The sequence below is a fragment of the Trachypithecus francoisi genome, unplaced genomic scaffold (assembly GCF_009764315.1).
Source record: "Trachypithecus francoisi isolate TF-2019V2 unplaced genomic scaffold, Tfra_2.0 Lachesis_group1, whole genome shotgun sequence".
Taxonomy (NCBI): Eukaryota; Metazoa; Chordata; class Mammalia; order Primates; family Cercopithecidae; genus Trachypithecus; species Trachypithecus francoisi.
The window spans coordinates 48,348,254-48,370,941 of record NW_022681454.1 but is presented as its reverse complement, the minus strand read 5'-3'; the positions used below and the strand labels follow the sequence as shown (position 1 = coordinate 48,370,941).

At 40.6% G+C, this 22,688-nt stretch overlaps 1 protein-coding gene across 5 annotated transcripts in view; it reads right to left on the bottom strand.

Moving 5' to 3' along the window:
* Window positions 1–5,222: 5,222 nt before the first annotated feature.
* The window catches only part of WDFY3 (WD repeat and FYVE domain containing 3), a 316,077-nt gene continuing 298,611 nt past the window's right edge, over window positions 5,223–22,688 (bottom strand). For all 5 annotated transcript variants that reach the window (XM_033214193.1, XM_033214191.1, XM_033214194.1 and 2 more), the window contains 6 exons: window positions 19,275–19,457; window positions 17,706–17,802; window positions 14,302–14,625; window positions 13,558–13,669; window positions 12,577–12,774; window positions 5,223–8,388 (listed from right to left, as the gene is read on the bottom strand). In XM_033214193.1, the coding sequence (XP_033070084.1) occupies window positions 8,265–8,388; window positions 12,577–12,774; window positions 13,558–13,669; window positions 14,302–14,625; window positions 17,706–17,802; window positions 19,275–19,457 (1,038 nt within the window). In that variant the 3' untranslated portion in view covers window positions 5,223–8,264. The remainder of the gene's footprint in view (window positions 8,389–12,576; window positions 12,775–13,557; window positions 13,670–14,301; window positions 14,626–17,705; window positions 17,803–19,274; window positions 19,458–22,688) is intronic.

Below are 22,688 nucleotides of genomic sequence, written 5' to 3'. Positions count from 1 at the left end.
ACATTTAGAAGTTCTACATATACTGTTTCTGCCTCTGGTGCTTGAATCAGGATTTAAAAATAATTTTCTAAATGATCAATGCATGATGCTTTAAAATTACGGATGGGTAAAAAAATAAATTCAAAGTGCAAGACAGATCCACGGATTTTAATGTCATAATAATATGAGAAGTTCATTGGCATCATTTCAGAGTCCACATAGTAATTAATCTTTAAGAAACTTAAACTATTAAAAAAACTACTATCTTAAGAAGCAATGATCTGAAAAAGCAATTATAATATTCTAGCTCAAAAAACTGAAAGCCTTTCCTTTAAGATCTGGAACAAGACAAGGATGCCCATTTTCACTGTTACTCAACATAGTGTCCCAGCTGGAGCAATCAGAAAAGAGAAAGAAAAGGCATCTAATTGGAACAGAAGTAGTCAAATTATTCTTGTTTGAAGATGGTATGATCTTATATTTGGGAAAACCTAAAATTAGAACTGATAAATTCAGTAAATTGCAGCATACAAAATCAACATACAAAAATCAGGAGCATTTCTACATGCCAACAGTGAACAATATGAAAAAGAAATCAAGAAAGTAATCCCATTTACAATGGCTACAAATAAAGTAATATACCTAGGAATAAACTTAACCAAAGGAATGAAAGATCTCTATAATGAAAACTGTAAAAGACTGATGAAAGAAGCTAAAGAGAACACACAAAAAATGGAAATATATTCCATGTTCATGGATTGGAAGAATCAATGTTAAAATGTCCATACTACCCAAAGCAATCTACAGATTAAATGCAATTCCTATCAAAATATCAATGACATTCTTCACAGAAATAGAAACAATAATCCTAAAATGTATGTGGAATCACAAAGTACCCAGAATAGCCAAAGCCACTGTGAGCAAAAGGAACAAAACTGGAGGAATCACATTACCTGATTTCAGATTACACTACAGAGCTATAGTAACTAAAACAGCCTGGTACTGGTGTAAAAACAATGGTCTAAATAGCCATAGACCAATGGAACAGAATAAAGAATCCAGAAATAAAACCATACATCTACAGTGAACTCATTTTTGACAAAAGTGCCAAGAACATACATTGAGGAAAGGACAGTCCATTCAATAAATCCTGTTGTGGAAACTAGATATCCATATGCAGAAGAATGAAACTAGACTCCCTATCTCTCACCATATGCAAACATCAAATCAAAATGGATTAAATATTTAATTCTAAGACCTAAAACTATGAAACTGCTAGAAGAAACCACTGGGGAAACTCTCCAGGACTTTGGTCAGGGCAAAGATTTTTTGGCTAAGACCTCAAAAGCACAGATAACCAAAGCAAAAATGGACAATGGGATCACATCGAGTTAAAAAGCTTCTGTGCAGCAAAGGAAATGATCAACAAGTGAAGAGGCGACCCACAGAATCGAAGAAAATATTTGCAAACCACCCATCTGACAAGGGTGGTTAATAACCAAAATATATAAGGAGCTCAAACAACTCAACAGGAAAAAAAAATCTAATAATCCTATTAAAAAATGGGCAAATGATCTGAATAGGCATTTCTCAAAAGAAGACATACAAATGTCAAACAGGTATATAAAAAAATGCTCAACATCACAAATCATCAGAGAAATGCAAACCAAAACCACAAGGAGATATCCTCTCACCCAAGTTAGAATGGCTGTTATCCAAGAGACAGGCAAGAACAAATGCTGGTGAGGATAGAGAAAGGGGAACCCTCCTACACTGTTGGTGGGAATGTAAATTAGTACAACCACTATGGAGAACAGTATGGAGGTTCCTAAAAAAACTAAAAATAGAACTGCCATATGACCCAGCAATCCCACTAGGCATACACACAAAAGAGAGGAAGTCAGTATATCAAAGAGATACCTGCCCTCCCATGTTTACTGCAGTACTATTCACAATAACCAAGATTTGAACTCAGCCTGAGTCTATCAACAGATGAATGGATACAGAAAATGTGGCAAATATACACAATGGAATACTATTCAGCCATAAAAAAATGAAATACTGTCATTTACAACAACATGGATGGAATTAGAGGACATTATGTTAAGTGAAACAAGCCAGGCAAATACCAAAAAAGACATTTTGCATGTGCTCACTCATTTGTGGGAGTCAAAGATTAAAACAAGTGAACTCATGGAGACAGAGAGTAGAATGATGGTTATGAGAGGCTAGAAAGAGTAGTAGGGAGGAGGGTGGAGAGTGGAGATGTTTAATGGGTACAAAAATATAGTCACATAGAATGAATAAGATCTAGTATTTGATAGCACAACGGGGTGACTCTAATCAACAATTTACTGCATATTTTAAAATAGCCAAAAGAGTGGAACTGGAATGTTCCTAACACAAAGGGATGATAAATGCTTGAGGTGGTAAATACTCTATTAACTTCGATGTGACTATTATACATTGTATGCCTGTATTAAAACATAACATGTACCTTATAAATATATACTTATGAGCCCATAAAAATTAAAAATATTCACCCCCTTTTCAACCAATACATGTGTGAGGTTGGATTTTCTTCATGCTTCAACCAAAACAAAGTATATTCCTCATGTGACTACAGTAGGGGTGCGATAGACATACTTTTCACAATATGATAGCTGGAGAATAAAGCTCAGGAAACGAGCCAAAGCCATGCAGGTGTGTCTTTTTCCAAAAATCCAGTCAAAACAAAGTGTCACAACAGATGGAATGCAGAAGCAGACTTGAGAATCCACCTGTCTTCTATTGAGCCAGACATTAAAGAGATTTGCAAAAAATTTGGTTTGGAAAAGATTTCTTTTTTTTGGAGACGGAGTCTCACTGTGTCACCCAGGCTGGAGTACAGTGGTAAGATCTCAGCTCACTGCAACCTCCACCTCCCGGGTTTAAGTCATTCTCCTGCCTCAGCCTCCCAGGTAGTTGGGATTACAGGCGTGCACCACCATGCCTGGCTAATTTTTGTATGTTTAGTAGAGACGGGGCTTCACCACGTTGGCCAGGCTGGTCTTGAACTCCTGACCTCAGGTGATCCGCCCACCTCGGCCTCCCAAAGTGCTGGGATTACAGGTGTGAGCCACTGGACTCGGTTAGAAAAGACTTTTTATAGAAATATATAATTTATGTTAATACATCATGCTCTTATCATTGTTATTTTTAAATGAGTTGACATATATATTTTAAATCTCAGTTTTAATTTCTAATACAATGACTACTGATAGATATAAACCAAATAAGCAAAAGCTGTTTGGGGTCCTTGAACATTTTTAAGGATCAAAGAGTTCTCAGACCAAAAAGTTTAAAGAAGCACCATCTTAGACCATTCCCATCCTCACAGGTAGCTACTGATAAAGGAAAACCCTTTGGAGAGAGCGAGCGCTAAAACAAGAGGCTTTCTACATTCCCAAGCTGGTTAGAACTGAAGCCTCAGTGGTAATTCCTACTCAGGGATCTCCAAAACACCATGCTATTGTGGTAGCTTGGCTTGATGCTGTCTCTAGCAAAAGTAAAGAAAATAAAAGAGCTTTATAATAGGTGGGAGGAAATGAGAATATTCATAAAGCAAAAAACTAACCAAGTGCTGGGCCAATTCCATCAAATGGTCAAAAGTGAGCTGTGTAGGGAAAATTTTGTTGAAGATGAGAAGCAAATGGCAGACAAGGGACTCACTGAAAATCATTTCCATGTTTGTTCTTTTAAACTCTGAATTTCTGCATCTGAGAATTCTGCAGTGCCCATCCTTGACTGCAACCCCTCGCTAGAACTCTAAGTAATAAAGCATTAATAATATGGGAACTGCTCTAAGCTTTCTCTTGTACCATTTAAAAAATATTTTTTTAAAGAAATTGGTATTGTTTTAGTTCTTCACATTCCTTCACCTTCTGCCACTCAAGTGGAGTTGCACTAAGGTAAAATTTGTAATAAGCAAAATATACTCAAATTTGGGGCTCTGCTATTCATTAAAATGAATTTAGTATCCTTAGAAAAAGTAAAATCAGGCCGGGCGCGGTGGCTCAAGCCTGTAATCCCAGCACTTTGGGAGGCCGAGACGGGCGGATCACGAGGTCAGGAGATCGAGACCATCCTGGCTAATACGGTGAAACCCCATCTCTACTAAAAAAATACAAAAAACTAGCCGGGCGACGAGGCGGGTGCCTGTAGTCCCAGCTACTCGGGAGGCTGAGACAGGAGAATGGCGTGAACCCGGGAGGCGGAGCTTGCAGTGAGCTGAGAGCCGGCCACTGCACTCCAGCCTGGGTGGCAGAGCAAGACTCCGTCTCAAAAAAAAAAAAAAAAAAAAAAGAAAAAGTAAAATCATCAAAACAGCCTAAATAAACTTAAAAACTCTTCTTTACAGAAAGGCTATTTTAAAACCAAACAAGCTGACAACAAGAACAATGGATTGTGACTTCTAACATTCTCAGATTGAAGGCTGAACTGGAAAGACTAGCTGCTAACAGCGGCTGCTGTAGTTCCAGGTGAGGGGGGACACTGGAATATTCCTTTTGTGACTATAGTATGGGTGCAAGAGACACACACACACACACACATATATATACATACACACTGTTGCTTACTTTTCACAATATTTTGGCTAGAGAATAAAGCTCAGGAAAAAAAGAGCAAAAACCATGCAGACCTGTTTTTCTACAGGTCCAGTCAAATTTGAGGATCACATCTCCCAGAAGGGGCTTGCTTCTCCTTACTGCCACCCACATACACTCATTAGCCCTGGGAATCCAGCACAGTTGAGAAGCTCAGACTGCAGAAAGCCTGATTTTTAAGGATGAGTCAAACTAGAACTGGAACTGGAACTTAACAGCCAATACTTCTGCAATCTTATGAAGGTGCTTCTGAAGTATTTACAACTAGAAAAGAACTACAAAAAGTTTAGGGAGTTATTAGATCTCTGTTTTTTTTCCTTCCCTGAATAACTGACTTAACAACTTTTCTTTTTCTTTCTTTTGGTGGTAAATAGTGGGCATTTATTTGAAATGAAAAAAAATTACTTAAGTACCTGGACTATTGCATTTAATCATGTATTGTAATTGTGTTACTCTACCTTTTTGCATCAGAGACAAATATACAATGAACATTCAGATATCACAGATTGCACACTAGAGAGTAATTCTTCAGGTCTTTTACATAACCACCAAGAAACATATTGGTTTCTGCAATATAGTATAAAAGTCCACAATCAATCCAGTCTTAGCCAGTATCTTCAATTTACTTCTGTTGCTGTACAAATAATTGGCCATTACTAGGGCTTACAAGTTAATAACAGGACAAAAAATATACATTGCACTGACACAAAAAGTCAGCTGTGTTAATAGTCATGCAACAAGTAACCAAACTTGCTGAAATTAAAAATACTTTCTAAAAACAGTTTTAACGGCATAAATAGTTTATACACAGTTCATTTACCAAAACAAAATGTATTTAAATGATACAAAGCAAAAATAAGTTTCTACCAACTTTATACATAAGAAAGTGCAAAATAACTTATCTAGAGTGTTTTGCTATTATCCAGACGGATGGCTGCTATGGGCAGCTATTCTCTTCTTCAAAAGCATGACATTACAGTTGCACACTACACACAAATGTTAGAATACATGGATGAACAAATGAACAGGTGGATGGATGAATGAACAAACTACGAGGATCAGGCAGGAGCCCTGTGAGGTACTCTCAGAGAAAGAATGCAGACCACACTAAGGTAGATGTACATGTTGACAATAGATGTTGGTAAATAAATTTACATGGAACACAGAACGATATCCAGAGAAATAATTAGTTTATGTATGTGAGTGTACTTGTATGTGTGAGTGATTCTGTTGATTTCTGCATTAGAAGCAAAAAGAAAAGAAACCCGATTGAACAAAACAGTTGCCCACAGCACCAGCTGCCAGAGGAAATACTACCATGAGGGTTTTGGTTTCCACCTTCTAGTTATGGAAGTCGTGTCAGAAAGTTAGTAATGAAAGTTGTGTCGGAAAGTTTAAAAGTGTTCATCTCATATAGTTTCCTATTACAAAGAGGAATAACCTTTAACTAACAACACACACACATTCATATATTCAAGTCTTTAAAGAACACCTCTGCCACTGGGTATGGGGTAAACATGATTCATGGACAAAAGGAGGACGCTTCTTTTAAAAAGTGTAGAATAACACTGCTACAACTCATCTAGAGGGCCAGAAAAGGGCAAGGCCCACAGTTACGTGATAGCACAATTTCTGCAACTGTTGAACATCAGCATTATTTATTAGAATTGAAGATGGTGATGGGGGAGGGACAGTGTTGGGGGAGTAAGACACAGAAAGGAAAACAGAACACAACTTTTCTTTAAGTTAAAGTATTAATGCCGATAATCCTTTTATTAACAAGTATATTTGAACTTTTAGAAATGGAAGTGTTTTAATCAATTTTGATATGTAATCATAAATAGACTATAGGCTCAAACCCAGGTAAATAAAGATTTAAATTTAGTAAGCGTAAGGCACTAAAGCAGCCTTTATATTTTCTCTTGGAGACCTAGTTATCGTATCAGGAAGAACAAATTTGTTCTTAAGCTGGTTTCAGCCCATCAGGTACAAGATCACCATTGTACCAAATGCCTATTTTTGAATGCATGTGCATATATGTGCATTTTAGTGCGTAAGTGTGCCTCTCACCAGGGCCTAAAGACGGAAAGTTGGAAAAGCCAAAGCCACTGTCCTTTGCATGACGCCTCTGTGAGGGTGTGAAGGCCTATTTTGGGCCATTAATGATTCCACATTTTTCAAATCACAGGGCTTTTAGAATTGTTCATAATATTATCACTAAGTTTCTGAAAATGTTAAAATCTAGATTAACTGTTTCATTTTTTAATATATATTATATATATATGTACATAACACACATTTAAAAAAATCCCACCACCAAGCCTTTTCTCTGTAAACTAATCTCTTAGCCCCTTCCAGCTTTAATCCCCCTGGATTTGTGTGTTCTGTATCCAACTAGTAGAACAAATTAAATAACTAAATATTAAAATACTGTAATTATATTCATAGCAAAAACAAAAAAATAGACATTGATACAGTATAAATCTCACTGTTTTCAGGTAGATGACATTAAATGGTAAAGGTTAATGTTAAGCAGTTCTGACATGATTCAGTTTTACAACAAAGTTTATATGTTAATTCTGTACACTTTTTTCTTTCCTTTTTTTACCCCTTTTTTGAAAATAAGCTATAGTAGAACATCCGTGTCACGAAAGACACATACTTATTATGTTCTATGCAAGATAAGCTAATTTTGGGTTACATGCAAATATATTTCCATTAGTTGAGACAGGGCTGTTTCCTGCACTGCATTGGTCATCTGACCACCTTTCTGCAATGCTAAGAAGGTATTCTTTGACCAAACAGCAGTCCACATACAAGTTTAAAAGGGGCCTTGTTTATGTAGGAACAACACTGAGGTGGTGCATAGCCAGGTACAAGACACCCAAATATTTCCAGTTTATCTTACGGCTGGACTCCTATTCTCCCACGCTGTTTCCTAAAGAAGGTCCACATTATTTTGGTTACTAGCCTAGTTTAAATGGAGATACTGTGGGCAACTTGAAAGAAATGACATCAGGCACACAGGCTGAGCTTGAAAGGAAAAAAAGACCACAGATAATGTCTTTGGGGATTTAAAAAAACATATTTATAATTAATTGGTAAGTGAGGGATGTCAGACAGACCATAAGTAGTTCATTGAGTTAGTGGTTTAGTTTGAAGTTTCATGTTACAGGCAGTTAAGTCCTTATTTAGAAAAAAGGCCTTTTATACCTATTTACAATATACAGTTACTTGCAAAGAAGTCAGATTTACAACCATTTTCTAAAAGCCTTTTTTGTTGTTGGTTTTTCCAAATAAGGATGAGTAGCTCTATAAAAATGAGATGCAAGAAAAGAGAGTTAATAAGTAAGGATATTTCTCTTGGAGACAGCTACTGTCATCAGGGAGAATTGGAGATGGAAAGTGTTGCTTCTAGGAACCACCTCATATTCTTCTTGTGCTGTTCACCTGAATCACGTCTGCCCCATTCCTGTACTCTACACCCGTTTTATTCAATGATCCCTTTGAATTTTAACACTTCAAACACGTGGTATGAAGAGATGTGTAAACGGAGACTGTTTTCAATGCCTTCCAAGCTGGGACAGGAGAATCGGGAAGGGTCTACAGACCGTGGTCTCCACTCAGCTTGCTGAATCTTCAACAATTTCGAGGCCCATCTTCTGAACCTCTCTCATGCTGTAAGTTATAATAACAGTTCTGACAAACACGCACCGGGGATGAGATTTTCAAGCGTTTGATTTCAGATTGAAATCGACTGCACCTAAAGGAAAGGAAAAGTCAATTAATTATTGGTCTCCTCCATGCTTGATCATGGGCTCCGGAATATTAATAATCGAATGGAAAGCTTGCAGTAAAATGCCAAAGGCCATACTGGTTTGTGTTGTGTGGCTAAACAAGGACTAAAAGGAAAGCTGTATCATTTGTTTCAATCTACGAAGAAATGCAGTATTAAACCAGGGAAGCTATTTCTTTGATGAGAATTAAAAAAAGAAAACAAAAAAACAGAGTTAAGATTTTCCTACACAATGAGGCCAAGGTGTCTGAACATCAATGTAAGGCCATTCTACCTGTGCAGACTAATTCTCATGGCCTATAAGCTTGGGAGGTATGTCAGTGTCTTTACTTGGAGCTTGACATATTTCTCCTGGAAATTAGAAAAACTCACTAGTGGAAATTAGAAGACTCACTAATGAATATCTACTTCCAAGAGAATTACTAATAACTCATTAGTGAGTCTTCTAATTTCCAAGAGAAATATGAGTTTGATCACTATCAAGTTCCATTGTGCTTTGAAACATTTTGATTGATCCACTCTTCAATCATTTCTTAAACAGTTAGACTGGCTTTCCTTTTCCAGTCCCAACACCCTCATTTCCTATTTATCTTGCTGGAACTGTTTGAAGGAGACTATTCTTAAGAGATGTTCAAATTCTTTAAGAAGTATTCAGAGTTCCTATTCCTGGAATAAAGCCGGGTGTGACTCAGGATGTGGTATTAAATCACTTTAGGCTTGGATTTTCACAAGATTAAAATGGAAATCAAAAAAAATTTTTTTTAAGAGATGGGGTCTCAGTACATTGTCCAGGCTGTCCTCAAACTCCTGGCCTCAAGTGATCTTCCTGCCTTGACTTCCCAAAGTGCTGAGACTACAGATGTGAGCCACTGTACCTGTCCCTGAAATGGAGATTTATGTTTAGTCCATTAATCCACTAGTAAAAGTGTCCAGAGAGTAAATTAAGTACTATAAGCTTATGGGTTTAAAGGACTGTCACTGGACCTCTGAGAACCCTGAGGAGCGTCAACAGCTCTCAGCTATAGAGACCACAGGCTGTGTGTTCTGGACAGCACTTCCTTCTGTGCCTGCTTCATCAGAACTTATCACTGTTTGGTCAGTTTCCAATAAAGCTTCCATCCAACATTTAATAGCAATGGATAATTTAAAGAATTACCTATAATTAAACAATATTTTGAAAATTAAACACGACAAAGAACAGATGTGTGCCAGCAGACATACGGAAGTGCTAGCACAAATCACTACATTAATATGATGGGTGTGGAGGCTGAAAACTATAATCCCAGCACTTTGGGAGGCTGAGGTGGGGTACTGCTTGAGCCCGCAGCTTTGAGACCAGCCTGGGGAACATAGTGAGGCTCTGTCTCCACAAAAAATACAAAAATGAGCCAGGTGTGGTGGCTCTTGCCTATAGTCTCAGCTACTTGGAAGGCTGAGGTGGGAGGACTGCTTGAGCTGGGAGATCAAAGCTGCAGTGAGCTGTGATCATGCCACTGCACTCCAGTCTGGGTGACAGAGGAAGACCCCATCTCAAGAAATATATATATATATATATAGGCCAGGTGCAGAGGCTCATGACTGTAATCTCAGCACTTTGGGAGGCTGAGGTGGGCATACTATGAGGTCAGGAGTTCGAGACCAGTCTGGCCAATATGGTGAAACCCCTATCTCTACTAAAAATACAAAAATTAGCCGGGCGAGGTGGTGCATGCCTGTAGTCCCAGCTACTCAGGAAGCTGAGGTAGAAGAATCGCTTGAACCTAGGAGGCAGAGGTTGCAGTGAGCCAAGATTGCGCTACTGCACTCCAGCCTGGGTGACAGAGTGAGATTCTGTCTCAAAAAAAAAAAAAATAGAAAGACTATATGGCTCTGTGCTTTGAAAGGCCTGCTCTATAAAACCCATTATGGGTTTTAAAATTTATTATTGATTTTTTTGAGATGGAGTCTCACTCTGTTGCCCAGGCTGGATGGAGTGCAGTGGCGTGATCTCGGGTCACTACAATCTCTGTCTCCTGGGTTCATGTGATTCTCTCACTTAACCTCTTGAGTAGCTGGGATTACAGGCACACACCACCACACCTGGCTAATTTCTGTATTTTTAGTACAGACAGGGTTTTGCCATGTTGGCCAGGCTGGTCTCGAACTCCTGACCTCAGGTGATTAGCCCACCTCAGCCTCCCAAAGTGCTGGCATTACAGGTGCGAGCCACCGTGCCTGGCCCCATTATAGGTTTTATACAGCAGGCCTTTCAAAGCACAGAGCCACTAGACAGAATCCTCTGCCAGCCGCACAGAAATTTCCATAGGAAATGGCTGGCTGCAACATTTTGGGTCCCTCATCTTGAACCAGACTGCCCAGCACAAAAGGTTTAAGGAATCAAATTATGGAACATCTGTTTTGCCAGACTCTGAACTTGGTGCCTTAAAACACTCATACATGTGATCTCATTTAATTCTCTCAATAGCTCTAAGAGGACTGGTCTTCTTACCCACATTTACAGATGAAGAAACCAAAGCTCAGAGAGGCTCGGTAACTTGCTGGCATTATGGCCACAGAAAGTAGCACAATGAGCATTTGGTCAGTGTAAATGCAAAGACTATGCCCACACCAGTAAGCCAATGCTGCTTACAAAACCTCAGAAACTGCCTCATAATTACACAAGTTAAGAATAATATGCTTTCTGTGAAAGCATCTCTGGAGTAAGGCAATATAAGCCTTAAAGTGTACTGTCCATGGAATCCTTTCTGTTGTCTGGCAGAAAAAGTAATGACTGTGGATATGTATCTGGGACCCGGGTGTAGGACAGAGTTATCAACCAAATCCACAGCCATGGGACCACTGACCTTTCATATGGGTGAAAAACAGATCCTTGCCTCATGTCATACCCCAGAATAAATTACAAATGAATTAAAGATCTATATGTGAAAAATAAAACTTTGAAACCTTTAAAAGAAAATAAATAAGATTATCTTCGTGATCTTAGGACAGGGAAATAATTCTTAAGGCACAAAAAAGCAAAAATCATAAAGAGTAATAAATGTGACTACAACCAGTTTAAAAACTTGTCTGACAGAAAAAACATATACAAAGTTGAAATGCAAGCCACAGACTGGCAGAACATACCTGCAAGATATATAAAAGACAAATGTGTACAGCACAGAATATATAAAAGAACTCCTCAAGGAAAAAAAAAGAAAAAGGCAAAGTACCCAAGAGGAAACCCAAATAGCCAACAAACATGAAAAGATGTTGTCTCACTAGCATTGCAAGTTAAAACAACAAAGCACAATTTTTTAGCTATCAGATTGGCAAAAGTGGAAAAAGTTTGGCAGTCCCAAGCATGACTAAGAATTTGGAGAACTTTCATGTCCTGTTGGAGGTAGTATTAACTAGCACTACTGTTTTGAAGAGCAATTTGGCAATATCTAATTAAGATCAAGAATAAATCTGTGTTCTATCAATTTCATTCCATCTCTAGAGGAATTCCAGCTTGTGTATTAGAAGGGCATTCATAGGGATATGCATTGTAGCATTATTTATAGTACTAATAGAAAAAAAAACAAACCCTGAGAAGGCATCAAAAGAGAAATAAATGGTGATAAATTCATATAATTAAAATAACCGACAATAGTTAAAATAAATATATTAGAATAAGTTATCTATATAAATGGATTTCAAAGACAATGTTGAGTAAGAAAGTTACAGAAGGGTAAAAACAGTATACTATATAAAGCTGAAAAGTGAAGCTGAAAACACCAAAACAATATGATGTAATGTTTACAGAGGCAACACATGCTCCTCAAAGTATAACAACATGGAGAATGGGTGTGATTGGTGAAGGGTGCAAACAGGATACTTAAAATGTATCTACAGTGTTTATAGAAACATTTCACATACAGGCCTCCAAATTAAATATGATGAAATATTAGCATATGTGCATTCTGTGTCATGGATGACAAGGTGTTTGTGACTTGTATGATAGAAAAATTTCCTAATTGTAGTAATAAAGAAGAACAGAAAAAGTGAAGACTGGTTCATACTAACAAGGCATACTGTAGTGGGGATGCCAGGGCAATCAGAACCTGTGTGCAGGGCATAATTAACATCCTTAGAGCTTAATCAATGTAAATTCAAAAAGCAGATATCTTATCTTACTTCTGGCAGAAGAGCTGACCACAGTTCCTGCAATGGTGTCGTCTTTCTGTGAGTGAAAACCTCACCGAGCAGCCAGAGCAGCTGTCACCGCCTTCATCCTTCACCCAGTGATCAGCAGCAGAACGGCCTGGCTGGTCACTCACAGACCAGCTGAAAACTCGGCCTCGACTGTCACCAACGAGGATCCTACTGTGATCCCTGCAGGAGACACGACAGAGGAGGTCATTGTATGGAAGGCTTCTGTTGTCTGTGATCTCCTTCTTGAGGCTCTCTGGTTTTTGGTGGATGTGTGTTTTGGGGTCAGGGCTGGTAAGGGTCCCAGAGAGACTCCTTGATTCACTCAGGGATGTATGTGTAAACAGACAAAAACTGAACTGAGCCCAAATTTACACTTCCATTTCAATTTTCTTTGGATCACCCTTGCTGTATCTTTGAGGAACAGAAAAAGCAGTTTTTCACTTTTTTAAAAAATTCAGAATTAAAATCCAGTTATGGGCATGGTGGCTCACACCTGTAATCCTAGCACTTTGGGAGGCCAAGGTGGGCAGATCACTTGAGCCCAGGAATTTGAGACCAGCCTGGGCAACACGGTGAAACCCCGTCCTACAAAAAATACAAAAATTAGCCAGGTATGATGGTGCGTGCCTATAGTCCCAGTTATTTGAGGGGCAGAGGTGGGAGGACTGCTCAAGCCTGGGAGGTTGAGGCTGCAGTGAGCTGTGATTGTGCCCCTGCACTCTAGCCTAAGCAACAGAGCAAGACCCTGTCTCAAACAAAAAAAAAAAAAAAAAAATAGAAGAAGAAAAAGAAAAGAAAAATATCTACACACTGACAGGGTTCTTCTTCAAATTTATCTCTTTGAGCTACGTATGATAATACAAATAAAATCTGTTTTCCCCAAAGACTGGGCTGGAGTATATGGCCCTTGGCTAACCAAATGACTCAGATGGGAATCGGAGCTGGAAAAAGCCTGACACTTACTTGGAGATGCCCAAGGCAGTGACCTCAGCTGGGTGTGCATTGTCCTTTCGATCAAAGGCTGTGTGCATAGTCAGCTTACTCCTGAACACCAGCTGCCGTTCCCATCGGTACCCTGGAGTGAAGGACACAACATACTCAACTGAGGGAAGCCAGTACTGGGGAGAAATACTCTATGACGGTGGCCTTAAACTTATAGGGTACCTCAACATAGAGCTACAGCAGCTTTTTCAGTTCTCGGCAGTTGCCGCCTTGGTTGAAAGTAAAGCTATCTAGCTTGACATTAACATGGGCCAGGCTGAAGAAACATCTCACTGAAGGAGATAAACTAATGAGAAGGGGAAATTTTCAGTGCAAGCAGATGCATCCAATTTCTCCAACTGAGGACCATGCTTCTAACTCTATTCTGGGCAAAGTTACCTGTGAATGCAGTTTTATTTATTCATTTTAAATTAGCTTGCATGATTTAATGAGTTGTGAATAAATGCAGTTTTTGGTTTGAGGTATTTTTCTTTAGAAGATGCCCAGCATATTGCAAACACCCTTGTAGGATAGAATTTTTAAGTCCACTTTACACTAGAAGAAACTGAAGAGGCCTTCTGTGTAAAGAGGCCTTTTGTGTGAGTGGCCCAGGTCACAGGGCACATCCAGGGTGGGGCCCAGGGAGAGCTAGACCCCACTGCCTCAATCCACCAACCCTCACACCACATATAAGGAGTGAGAAATAGAAACCAGACTTCAAGTTACCAGGTTTCAATCTGCTGTAATTCCGCACCTCGATGGGATTGGGGTGGGGGTGGCTAAGGGGGCCCTGCAGGTGGGCTCTGGTCTGGCCCTCTGAATAGTTCACAAATATGAAGCCGTCTTTCTCATCTAGACTAAGCTGGTCGGACCAGCGTCTGGAGTCATCAGAGCCACTGTCAGTACACCAGGCGGCTGCTGCGCGGCAGGAGGCTGTTCGGGGTCTGTGGCTGGTGCTGCTGGGTTGGCTTGGAGTGTCCTTAGGATCCTGGCTGACGCTCTGCTCATCTGCTTCTGAATCACTGCTGTCCTCGTCTTGGCCTTCCTGCCCTGGGTGAAGCATTGAGATAATTGGAACATACAGAACCACCAAAGTTACACCCAGCTTTGTTCTACTAGCATTTTTTTTCTCCCAGTTATAAGCCTCTATAGACATAATATTTTAAGCTAAGTGTAACAAAAAAGAAAGTAAGTGCCACGATTTTTGGCTAGAGTACAGAGCAAAGAAATAAAAAAGCAGAATTTCTGAAAGAGTTTATTAAAAACTTTGGCCAAAATCCTTAGCTTGGAATTCAGTCTCTCACAATCTGGCCAGAACATGCCTTTGCCGCACACTCCCTGCCATGCTGCAGCTAGATGGTGTCACTCCAGCTCTCTCCCTGCAGACCTGCTCCTCCAAGGGTGAGCTTCCTCACATGCTGCTGGTGCCGCCTAGACCCAGCTTCCCAATCTGTGTGTTCCGACATCACCTAGCTTTCAAGGCACAGCTTAAACATTCCTGTCTCTAAATCACCTAATTCCTTCAGCTCAAAGTATTCTCCCCCTTTTCTGGACTCCTTTAACAGTTCTGTGCCTCCCGAGTTCTTGAAATTGTCATTCTAAAAGATCAGTTTTGGATATTCTATATATATATATATACATATTTAGTATTTATTTATTTATTTTTGGAGACAGAATCTTGCTGTGTTGCCCAGGCTGGATGGAGTGCAGTGGCGTGATCTCAGCTCACTGCAACCTCTGCCTCCTGGGTTCAAGCGATTCTCCTGCCTCAGCCTCATAAGTAACTGGGACTACAGGCACCCGCCACCACACCCGGCTAATTTCTGTATTTTTAGTAGAGACAGGGTTTCACTATGTTGGCCAGGCTGGTCTTGAACTCCTGACCTCGTGATCCACCTGCCCCAGCCTCCGAAAGTGCTGGGATTACAGGTGTGAGCCACCACGCCTGGCTACTTTTGGATATTCTTTCTACAAGATGGTAGAGAGAAGGACCATTGCATACAGTGGTTAATGGCTGAAAGATAAGTGAATTATCTTATTTTTAATTTTTATTTACGTACTTATTTTTACAGACATGGATCTTGCTCTGTCACCCAAGCTGGAGTGCAGTGGAGCAATCATAGCTCACTGTAGCCTCAACCTCCTGAGCCCAGGGAATCTGCCCGCCTCAGCCTTCTGAGTAGCTGGGACCACAGGTGCATGCCACAACACTTGGCTAAAGATTAGTGAATTATTGATGAAAGCCTTACTTTGGAATTTTGTTCTTCTTCCTCTTTTCACTGTTATTTTGCATTTCTTCACATCAACTCTCTACTCTCTTGCAATAAAGTTTACTGGAGGGAAAATATATAAGAAACAAGTACACCTGGCCCTCCATTTCTGTGGGTTCTACATCCATGGATTCAATTAACCTCAGATGGAAAGTACTGGGGAAAATAAACTGTGTCTGTTATTGAACATGTGCAGAATTCTTTTTTCCTTGTCATTAGTCCCTAAACAATACAATATCACAACAATTTACACAGCATTTACATTGTATTGCTAGTAATCTGGAGATGATTTAAGGTATTCAGGAGGGTGTTAGTAGGTTTTATACAAATACTACTTACACCATTTTATATCAGGGACTTGAGCATTCTCAGATTTTGGTATCCAAGGGAGGTCGTAGAACCAACTCCTGAGAATACTGGGCCCACCATAGTTATTTTCTTAGCAAGACAAATACTATATTTGTTTGCTTCCTACTCAGTAGGGGTCTACTGGACTAATGTGAATGAAGTTTTCACCCCAACGGCTTATGATCATGAGCTCTGAGGTCCGCAAACAAGCAGCTTTGGAAGCGGCTTTAATTTCCAGTGAACCTCTAGCTTGTTTACATTTCGCCCCAGCAAGTGCCCACAAATCTCACCACTTCTACATTGCCCAGTTCTTCCTGTGGGCTGCTCTCCCTCTCTGCCACTTCTGCCAGACTGCCCACAATAAAGACATACAAATATCTTTCCACCCTGAATTTGACCCCTTCTATCTCACTCATGCATATCGTCTTCCACTGTTATTTACTTAAAAGCTTTTTAAGGGAAAGGAAAATGACCCACTTCTCACTGGTTCCCTTAATTCACTATCTGACATATAACAGGTAACCCCCAAACACTTACTGAATTAAACTGAATTTTTATGTCTCCAAACACCCAAATGACCTTTTCGGTGGGGCTGTAATTAGAAATTTACATGTACTAATAGAACACCAGCATTAAAATGTCCTGCCCAAGGTATCTCTTTTCTTCTCTGGCATGGAAAGTAAAAGCTACTTTCAGCTTATATAGAGAAGTGACTTGTGTCCTTCTGCTAAGTTTCCTTTATTAACTCTCTGACATCATCAAAGTCACAATGAATTCTCAGTGTACAAAAGTCAATCATGGAGAAACAATCTGAAGGCCAAACTTAAAACCTTGTTCTTTTCCAGGAAGTTCCTTGTACCCACTGTTCTACACCAAAGGGGGTGGCTTCTTCAGAGACTGCAATGCAAAGCAGATCTCACCCTGGCATTATGGCATTGCTTTCAGTTATTCTGGGTAGGAATCAATTATCTCTATATTTCACTGGAAAATTGTAAATTGCTTCACAAATAATGTACTACAGGTAACCAGGCTTCAGTGTGAATTAATGCCCTAATGTGAGCAAGTCTGATGGTGGACTCTGGTCTGCCTCTGTTAATTGTTTACAAACACGATTGTATCTGTGATGCACACTGAGCCAGCCCCACGGTGGGCAGAACAAATGTGGGGCTGGGGTGCAGCAGAGCTTGTCTGACTTATACAACAGCATGCCCTCTAGGTCTGTTGTGTTTTCAGAAGTGAAAGCCCAAGCCTTCGGTACTCCAGGAATTAAGTGCTATATTTAGTATGGAATGTGGAAGTTAACCACAAGACACCACCACACCGAATGTTGCCCAGTGAAGTAGAGAAAACTGGCATGTCTGCTCAAAGGAATCACACAACAGGCAGCAACCACGCTTCTCCAAGCAGTGCCCAACCCTGGGCTACTCTTTATGTTGTTTGGTATAAGTTTATCCACAGTGACTGAAAAGAAATGTGAAAAAGACTGAGTCATTTTTAGAAAGTATTAAATACCTATTTGTGCTTCTGGACAGTCTTCCTGCATTTCTAGGACTTCAGCAGGCTCAGGAGCTGGTGTTTCAGGAACTTGCAAAAATTCCATCCTCCAAAACTAAATTTAAATAAGTACAACAGTTAAAACGTTACAAAACAGATTAAGGAACCAATTTACATTACTCAATGAAGATAGACTCTCAGGGTTAACAGATAACTTAATTTCCATCATGTTATACAGTTAGATTTCCTGTATCTTGGAAGATGTGGCAGGGGACTGCCTATACACAATGGCTGTTTCAAAGTAGAGGGAAAAGATTATAGTCATATCAGTTTAAAAACATGGTTCAGGCCAGGCGCAGGGGCTCATGCCTATAATCCCAGCGTTGTGGGAAGCCAAGGTGGGCAGATCATTTGAGGTCAGGAGTTTGAGACCAGCCAGGTCAACATGGTGAAACCCTGTCTCTACTAGAAGTACAAAAATTAGCTGGACATAGCAGTCCATGATTGCAATTCCAGCTACTTGGGAGGCTGAGGCAGGAGAATTGCTTGAACCCGGGAGGCAGAGGTTTCAGTAAGCTGAGATTGCACCACTATACTCCAGCCTGGGAGACAAAGCAACTCACTCTGTCTCAGAAACAAAACAAAAACCTAATTCAACTAAGTAAACTTTTTTGTTTCCTACAAAAACCTCTCAGTCTTGCATATGCTAATATACATTATAGATCCCCAAGAAGGCACACAGTAAACAGAATCCCCAGGTGCCCAGCTAGGGAGCTATTTTATGCTGCTTCACAGATTGAGCATGTGAAATACCACTGTCAAGGAAGCGGACTCCAGGGTGTGTGTGTATGTGAGTTTTTGTGTGTGTGTAGATGTGTATTGTGCGAGGTACAGGGTGTGGTAGTGGAGTGGCCTGATGGCCTCACTGTCTCTCCACATGTGACTCTGACTAAAGAGGGTGGTAATCAGCTGCTCTCTGCTTTTACAAAGAGCACAATTAAAGAAAAACAACCACAAGAAAAGTCTCCTGAGACAGAAACACTCAAATACTGCAACAGACTACAAAAGTGAATACTCCACTGCCTCTATTTTCTGTAGAGGCCCAGCACATAGCAACCTAAGAAAAGGATAAACTACATCAAGGCTTCAGGTGCAGTCATCTGGGATCCTAGCTGGGGACGCTGGGAAGTGTTTTCCAGCACTGTGATTCTCTGTAGGGAAGAGACTTATCCCTGCTCACTATGTTTTCTCTACGAAGCCATTTGACGGGCTGAAAAGCCAGTACTTCTGCAGTTTGCATTTTGAGCAATCCCAGGGTGACATGGGAATCATGTTTAAGTGACCTAATTGTGTCAAGCTGTCAAATGGCCAGTAGCACTACCAGATCTACTTTATAGGAAGAAAAGAGGCCAAGACACCGGTGTTCCTCATGTCTGATAATGCAGAGGCCAAGGCTTGTCTGAACTGGAGCAAGAGTTCACTAAACATTACAACCTGTTCAGGTGTTCTTAACCTTTAGTTAGCTGCAAGTTTCAGGTAAACTGGGATGACAAATATCCTAACGAGTTTTTCTCTCAGTTCACTTACCCGAACCACTCCATCTGAGTGTCCTGTCACTATGACGTTCTGTGTGTCCCATTCGTTCATTTCCGACACGCAGCAGCAGATGATCTGCTGGCTCCTACCTGTGAATGTGTTGACACTCACGATAGGGTTCCCATTGATGCTCCACACATGGATATATGTGCCAGCGCAGGACACAATGTCCCCCTGAGAAGAGAGAGAAAAATGTCATTCCCTTTGCTCCCTTCCAATTACCTTCTGGTTTCTGAAGCAAACTGAATCCCTGGCCTAGTTCTCAGAAAGCTTTTCAGTCCCAAGACTAGCAGCTAATTTCTTAGGTAATCTGAAATTCAGTCCTTGCTGACTTAAAAAAAATACCCTGAACAAAGGCTTAAGAATTCACAGTTGAGTGGATGCAGTGGCCAAAGGGACCACGGATGGAGATAAAGGGTAGGTTCGGCCGGGCGCGGTGGCTCAAGCCTGTAATCCCAGCACTTTGGGAGGCCGAGACGGGCGGATCACGAGGTCAGGAGATCGAGACCATCCTGGCTAACATGGTGAAACCCCGTCTCTACTAAAAAATACAAAAAACTAGCCGGGCGACGTGGCGGGCGCCTGTAGTCCCAGCTGCTTGGGAGGCTGAGGCAGGAGAATGGCGTAAACCCAGGAGGCGGAGCTTGCAGTGAGCTGAGACCCGGCCACTGCACTCCAGCCTGGGCGGGGCAGAGCGAGACTCCGTCTCAAAAAAAAAAAAAAAAAAAAAGGGTAGGTTCACGTCCCTGGCACACTGTTGAGCAAGGTCTGGTGACAAAAGAAAGCTCCCTGTCATTTGAGGAGATGATGAACTACTCTTCTTCCTCTCATTGTTTTTTTTTTTTTTTTGAGGGAGAGTCTCGCTCTGTCGCCTGGACTGGAGTGCAGTGGCCAGATCTCAGCTCACTGCAAGCTCCGCCTCCCGGGTTTACGCCATTCTCCTGCCTCAGCCTCCCGAGTAGCTGGGACTACAGGCGCCTGCCACCTCGCCCGGCTAGTTTTTTGTATTTTTAGTAGAGACGGGGTTTCACCGTGTTAGCCAGGATGGTCTCGATCTCCTGACCTCGTGATCCGCCCGTCTCGGCCTCCCAAAGTGCTGGGATTACAGGCTTGAGCCACCACGCCCGGCCTTCCTCTCATTGTTAACAAAATCTATTATGCCTTTCATCTAGAGGCAGGAATCCACCTCCACTTTTACAAAATGAATCCAACCACTAAAACCACAGGGTAGAAGAGGCATTTTTCAGTCCAGATATAGTTGTGTTTCTTCAATAAATCAAAAGGCACAATCTTGGTAATGCTGTAATATCCTATTTTAAAATCTGTATTCAAAATAGGGGTGGGGGAATGTTGGGGGAGAAAAGGAAACTGGTACATGGGTCACTTCTTGGCAAACTTAGTAAAAACCAAGATCCCTGAGCTGATAACTTATGTTTTCATGAGTTCCAAAGGTAGAAAAGAACAACCTATTTTCTCAAATTCTACCAGGCTGGGCTCTACCTAACCTGGTGAGAACACAACCCACTATAGTTAAAGAAAGGAGGATGCTTTCTGAAGCATCTCCTGTATGCCAGTCACTGGGGTGGAGACTTCAGATGTTCTAGTTAACACAGAAACCTTGTGAGACTATCATTAGCCTTGCTTTAAAGGATGAAAGTGAGGGGCAAAGAACTTAAGTAACTTATTTATCATCAGAGATTTGAAGCCAGCTTTCTATAGCCCCAAAGCTTATATACCATACCGTGCTGCCTCTCTCATTCCTAAGCTAGTCTGGATATCACAGTGCTGGGTATTAGCTTTAGAAAAGACCTGGTGAAATTCAGTACCCTCAGGAGATACATAAGAACCTACGTAAGTCTGAAGATGGTCAGCAAAGACAGAGGAGAACTGGAAGCTGCAAAGCAGCATTAACACATAAGAAGGTAAGGTGGAGGAGGCTGGGGTAGGGTGAGGGGGAGGACTGGGCCTGTTCCATCCAGTCTGTGCTGCACCGTCTGTGCTGGTCTTGCTACTGCTCCTCCTTGTTCCTCCCACCCCTCAGCTCTTCTTCTACCAAAATGGCAAGAAATAAACCAAAACCCAAACTGAAACAATACTTAGCAAAGCATTGTTGTGTCTACTTCTGTATCAGTTACTGAACCATCTCTGACTATGAGTGTCAGCAGTTAAGTTTTAATTAGTGGCCTCAGTCTCCGCAAGAGACAATTGCTCCATTCTGCACTGGGCAAGACCTTCTTCAGTTACTTTGGGGACTTTAAATTAGAGTTTATTAGAGTAAATCCTGTTGTTATGAAGGCAGAGACATAAGAAGAATTAAAGGCAAAGTGGCGTTGGCCTACAATGTAAACTGAAATAAAGCAGACTTGATATTGGTTGGAGAAACACAACAGAAATAGAAATCTTTTCATGTGTCTGTTGGCTGTATGAATGAAAAAATGCTCATCATCACTCGCCATCAGAGAAATGCAAATCAAAACCACAATGAGATACCATCTCACACCAGTTAGAATGGCAATCATTAAGAAGTCAGGAAACAACAGGTGTTGGAGAGGATGTGGAGAAATAGGAACACTTTTACACTGTTGGTGGGACTGTAAACTAGTTCAACCATTATGGAAAACAGTATGGCAATTCCTCAAGGATCTAGAACTAAATGTACCATATGACCCAGCCATCCCACTACTGGGTATATACCCAAAGGATTATAAATTATTCTACTACAAAGACACATGCACATGTATGTTTATTGCGGCACTATTCACAATAGCAAAGACTTGGAATCAACCCAAATGTCCATCTGTGACAGACTGGATTAAGAAAATGTGGCACATATACACCATGGAATACTATGCAGCCATAAAAAGGGATGAGTTTGAGTCCTTTGTAGGGACATGGATGCAGCTGGAAACCATCATTCTTAGCAAACTATCACAAGAACAGAAAACCAAACACCGCATGTTCTCACTCATAGGTGGGAACTGAACAATGAGATCACTTGGATTCGGGAAGGGGAACATCACACACTGGGGCCTATCATGGGGAGGGGGGAGGAGGGAGGGATTGCATTGGGGAGTTATACATGATATAAATGATGAATTGATGGGTGCTGACGAGTTGATGGGTGCAGCACACCAACATGGCATAAGTATACATATGTAACTAACCTGCACGTTATGCACATGTACCCTAGAACTTAAAGTATTAAAAATAAATAAAAAAAAAAAAAAAAAAAAAAAAAAGAAGACAATTTTCTCTTCCCATCTCTTCTACATCTATATCCTTTGGAAATAGATGATTTTATAAAAATAAAGTACACATAAATTAAAAAAAAAAAGAACTCTTTTCATGAGTTATTAAGATATTACAAGAGCATCTGAAAAAGAAAACACTGCTTTTGTAGTATTT